The 5,899-nt window shown below is 31.8% G+C and overlaps 1 protein-coding gene across 1 annotated transcript; it reads left to right on the top strand.

Moving 5' to 3' along the window:
- Positions 1 to 3,506: 3,506 nt before the first annotated feature.
- LOC108916507 (UDP-glucuronosyltransferase 2B9-like) lies at positions 3,507 to 4,316 on the top strand (the record flags this gene model as incomplete). Its single annotated transcript, XM_018722782.1, has 1 exon — positions 3,507 to 4,316. A coding segment is annotated over exon 1 (810 nt), but the record flags the coding sequence as incomplete, so codon positions are not given.
- Positions 4,317 to 5,899: the final 1,583 nt, after the last annotated feature.

Raw genomic sequence — 5,899 nt, 5'->3', positions numbered from 1 at the left:
CAAAAAGTTATCCATAAATTTGCTTTCCTACACGGTATAACAAAATAATTTCTGGTGCCACTATCGATCCCGGACAAGTCAAATTAAGGGCCTAGGATGACAGAAGACACTTCATTTGATAACCCTGGACCCATATTTTTCGAAAAAAATACATGGTGGACCATCCAAAAAGTTATCCATAAATTTGCTTTCCTACACGGTATAACAAAATAATTTCTATTGCCACTATCTATCCCTATCTATCTTATGGATGCTCTACCATTTCAAAAACTTTTTGTGCAGGTTCATCAAATGAAAATTCTTTTGTCATTCTAGGACTTTAAATCGACTTATCCGGAATCAATAGCAGCACTAGATATTTTTTACAGTATCGTGTTTGAAAGCAAATTTATGGATAACTTTTCGAACAATCAACCATGAAAATTTTTCGAAAAATATCGGTCCAGGGTTATCAAATGAAGTGTCTTCTGTCAACCTAGGCCCTTACTTCGATTTGTCCGGGATCGATGATGGCCCTAGAAACTTTTTTATTGTATTATTGTATCGGGTAGGAACACAAATATGGAAAACTTTTTGGATGGTCACCATTTTTCACGATTTTTCGAAAAATTTGGGTCCAGGGATATCAAATGGAGTGTCTTCTGTCATCCTAGGCCCTTAAATCGATTTGTCTGGGATTGATAGTGGCACTAGAAATTATTTTGTTATACCGTGTAGAGACGCAAAATGGATAACTTTTTGGATGATCCACCATGTACTTTTATCGAAATATATTGATCCAGGATTATCAAATAAAATGTTTTCTGTCATCCTAGGCCCTTAATTTAACTTGTCCGGGATCGATAGTGGCACTAGAAATTATTTTGTTATACGGTGTAGAAACGCAAATTTATGGATAACTTTCGGATGATCCACCATGTATTTTTTTCGAAAAATATATGTCCAGGATTATCAAATGAAGTGTCTTCTGTCATCCTAGGCCCTTAATTTGACTTGTCCGGGATCGATAGTGGCACTAGAAATTATTTTGTTATACAGTGTAGGAACGCAAATTTATGGATAACGTTTTAGATGGTCCACCATGTATTTTTTTCGAAAAATATGGGTCCCGGGTTATCAAATGAAGTGCCTTCTGTCATCCTAGGCACTTAAATCGGCTTGTTCGGGATAGGAGGTGATACTAAAAACTTTTTTTTAATTAAATCTATGGAGGGTCCACCTTGTAATTTTTTCGAAAAATATGTGTTCAGGATTATCAAACGATATATCTTCTGTAATCCTAAGTCATTAGAATTGCTTGTCCGGATGCGAATGCTTCTGTACAACTTTTATTACGAGTATTTCAATTTGATAATGGACGGAGATGCTGCACCCTGTAGTTTTTGAACAGAATTGTATTTTGAATGTTCTAGAGATGTGCCCTTTATTGTCCTAAACTGATAAAATTATCTATTTGCGTGCGGAATATGGTCTGCGAATTTTTATATTTTATGGATAACTTTTATGGCTAACTTCACCCAAGTAAAAAAGTGGCATCGTAAATATGCAATTTATTTTAAAATTTAAATTCAAATAAAGCCAGAAAAAAATTAAACAATTTTGAAAAATTTCGAGTTTTTCTGGATATGTCCGGAACTATCCGAAATTTTAAAACTTTCTAAACGGCATATTGTTAGGTATAAAAGAAACACAACTTTTTCTAATCTGAGCCACCCCGTATCTTTTACCGTTTCCTAGATCCTAATGCTATCCCATTCCTTATCTTGGACACACTGTATATCTATGAATTCATCAAAATTAAAAAAAATAAGTACACTAATCGATCCTACGGAAAAAAAATTATTATTTATTTTATTTATTCACTATTCCACTTATGTTTGTAGTAATACTGTACAAAAGTAAAGTTTTAGGTCAAACAATGAGACAGTTTTTTTGTATTTTTTCCGTACAATTGAATGGTGTAATCAGTTTTTGAAATATTTTTTAATTAACATATTATCAACAATTACTGAAAAATTCATTGTTGCAAGTTATTTTTTATTGTTTTTGCATTTTTGAGCATGTTTTTGAACTGTGATTACAGATTTTTTTATTTCACCAAAAAGTATATGTCAAAAGGAAAAAAATTATCACTTAGAGTCGGGGCCATGTGTTGAGCAGGTATAAAGAGAAAAATCGGTATTTTTAATAACGCGCGAAACCACGAGAAGAGCGTAGAGGTTCCAAAGTAGAATTAAACCAAATTGTTAAATTGATAGTAATTGGAAAAGAAGTAACAGATCAAATAGCTGGTTTTTGGCGGATTTTCCAAGCTATAAATGAGATCGACTAATCTGTCCCATAACGCTACACGGAGTAACTAGAGGCTAGGGTTATTTGTAAGTTTAGTCTCAAAATTATTTATATAAATGTAAGTCCAGTCAATTAGGTAATTATTAACATGGCATAGCTATGCCAAAGCGTCCCGATATCCAGGGTTCCCGCCAGTAAGATAAGAACAGAAACGTCTGGACCCAAGAAACGGGCGTGTCGACGCGAAGTGTCGAATTCAGGAGAGATCTACGAGAAAAAGAAAGTTCTTCCTTAGGTTCCACATTGAGCAGTCGACTTAGTTTTAGAGTCTCGGGTTAATTTAATAATGGATAGTCATTCCAAATTTTGCTATGAATCTCGCATTTCCTGAATCTCGGTACGCTGTCGCGTGTCAATAAATTAATTAATAATGTTGTTCGGGTCGTTGTGTTGTTATTTTGTTTGTATGTTTTGTACTGTTATTAAAACCCTTCCTGGAAGTTTTGGTGTTTCCTTTTGTTTCTCTCAACATTAGTGTCACCCTGTACAGCCAGTCACTGGATTACATTCTACGTAAGCAATGCTTGGTAAGTGCTTGAAATTCATTCTCTGAACATACAACATTTCTAAGTTCCCACGTATTAATTAAAAGGTAATGATAATTATCCCTTTCGAGAATTAAATAGTTAACTCTTTTGAAATCCAGACTCGTTATGATACTGGTCATAACGGTAGATAGATAGTTAATGAAATAACCCCTCAGGTTACACATTACAATCAAAATTTGTGAAAATATTGTCGAAGCATGAATTACCTCTTGTGCAAGCCGTAATAGTTTTCGCCAGGCCATACGAGTGGCAAAGGTTCAACAATAAAAGAGTGTCATTGTTATCACAATTATTGAACTTAGTTACTATGACTAAGCAGTTTCATTAAAATTATATCTGTTGCTTAAGTGATATGAAACATGATAATTAAATATAGAGTTAAACATCATATCTTAAAAAAAGTAGATTATTGCGTATTAGCAAAATTTGGGGACGTAAAGTAATTTAAACTCGTGCTATTCATCGACTTTAACATAAGATCAGTCATTAAAATATTGACAATGTCATTGTGCACTCCAACCGCTTTTCAATGGAAATTTTTTACATCCTATTACACCGCTGTATATAAATAAGGCCCACTATCAGTAAAGTCTTAATTCATTCGAAATGTTCTTCAGATACACAGTTTTAGTTATAAATTTCGCGTCTTTCGCGGTTTGTGCCGACATCTTAGCAATCGTGCCAACTGCGTCATACAGCCATCAAATAGCTTTCTTTGACTTTTGGAAAGAACTTTCTTTAAGAGGCCATAAAGTAACAGTGGTTACAACAGATCCACAGAGTAACGAAAAACTAACAAATCTAACGGAAATCGACGCGAAATGGCTCTACAAATTCTACGCAGACATAAGTACCGTCGCTGAAAAATCACTAACCATGTGGAACTTTCATAAATGGGTACACGATATGTTACTCAACACAAGCCAGGAAATATTGTCTCATCATCAACTTCAAGATTTGATACATAACAAAAAGAGACACTTTGATGTGTTTCTTGTGGAGTGGTTTTATGTTGAGCTTTTAGCATTTTCAGAAATATATAATTGCCCTACAATTTTAATAAGCTCCTTAGAAGTATTCACAAGATTCCACACTGAAATAGGAAATCCTGCGCATCCTGGTTTATATCCTGATTTGGGATCACCGTTCGTCTATCCTCTGAGTTTTAAAGAAAGGGTGACAAGTACGATCTACTACCTATATACAATGTTATTCTACGATTACTTTAGTTTTCCTTTGAAGAACAAATTTATGGCCAAGTTTTTCAACACTACTTCAACAATAAACGAGTTATTGGACAACGTCGACATGCTTTTCCTTAATGTGAATCCAGTTTTGCAACATGTTAGAGCTATTGGTCCCACTACAATCAATATCGGTAGTATGAGAGATAAGTCTGCCAAACCTCTATCTCAGGTACGTATTAACAACGATTTGTTTCGTAATAACTAAATATATTGTGCTTTGTATCCATTATCTTTATAGTGCAATGTTAACAGCTACATTATTTTTTAAAGCGCTTAAATACATCTTATATGAAAAAACTATTATTATTAAATACAGATGCAACATTGTATTGTATTCAGATAAACACGTGGTTGTTAAGATAAATATCTATTTATTGAAGCTAATTAAGCTTTCTCAGAAATTAAAAGTTGTAATTGGCTATGTAACAAAGCAATTACTTTTAGGGTCGGAACAGATCAAGAGTTATTTTAATATCTCAGAAGCCATTTTGTATTAAATTTTTAAGTTTCTAAAGTATAAATAAAATGTTATCATGTTTTTTGTAACCAAAAACATAAAATTAAAATTTTTCGAACAAATATCTGAAGAATATTGAAATTTGTGATTTAATAAAACCATATACCGTATTTAATTTTTGCAAATGCATTAAATATTGCTTTATATGGAATGAACGAATATTGCTTTCTGATCAAAATAAACAGATTTAACTCAACTTACCTCTACCCTTTACTTTGTTTAGAGGGTATTAAAGAAATTAAAAAAAAATCTCAAATAACTGTGAAACGCCTTGTAAAATTTTGTTGAAGGTTGGTGAACTGTTGGTATAGGATTAGTCAGTACAAAATGCAATATTTATCATAAACACAACTACAAAGTAACATAAAATGTGTATAATAAGTACTAAATCTAGTATAAAACTTAAAACTTACGTAATACAGTCTAAAATATAATTTAGCAAAATGACAATAAACATAATCGAAGATCCACTAATACATGCTCAAAAACTCATTAATTGAGTAAAAACTGTTTTCAGTTAAATAATGTTTTATTTGTTTATTAAATGTTTTATTACCAGTGATGTTTTTATATTGATGTATATTAATATTCCCTTATATATTAGGACTCTTCATATTTTGTCAATTTATGTAGGGGAATCATAAGATTTTTACCTCCTCTGGTAGGATAATTATGATAGTAGTCTCTTGGTAAAAATAAATCCTTATTATCTCTTACATATAATAGGATTTGTAAAATGTACACACGGTAAAGTTAAAATTTGTAATTTTTTGAAAGTATTTCTATATGATGCATATTTGGACATTCCTAATATATTTCGAGTACCTCTCTTTTGTATTTTAAGAATTCTTTCTGAACTATGAGATGCACCCCAAAAAATTATACCATATGATGCTCTTGATAAAAATTCTGCATAATAAAATGATAAAACTGTTTGTTTATTTGCAATTTTTGATAATCTGTAAAGTGCATAACATGTAGAAGATAGTTTACATGCTAATATATTAATATGTGTTTCCCAATTCAAAGCATAATCAATGGTAAGTCCTAAGAATTTAGTAGTATCTGACTGCTTAATAGATTTATTCTCTATTTTAATTAAGCTACTCTTGTCGCGAACTGATTTTCTAGGTGAAAATATAATAAAAAGTGTTTTCGTAATGTTTAAAAATAATCTGTTTAATTTGAAGTATTCAGCATATTTTGTGATATCTTTTTGTAGAAAGGATGAAGTA

This window comes from Anoplophora glabripennis, unplaced genomic scaffold (genome assembly GCF_000390285.2).
Source record: "Anoplophora glabripennis isolate ALB-LARVAE unplaced genomic scaffold, Agla_2.0 scaffold3236, whole genome shotgun sequence".
In the NCBI taxonomy this organism is placed as follows: Eukaryota; Metazoa; Arthropoda; class Insecta; order Coleoptera; family Cerambycidae; genus Anoplophora; species Anoplophora glabripennis.
This window is presented reverse-complemented; position numbering and strand designations above follow the sequence as displayed.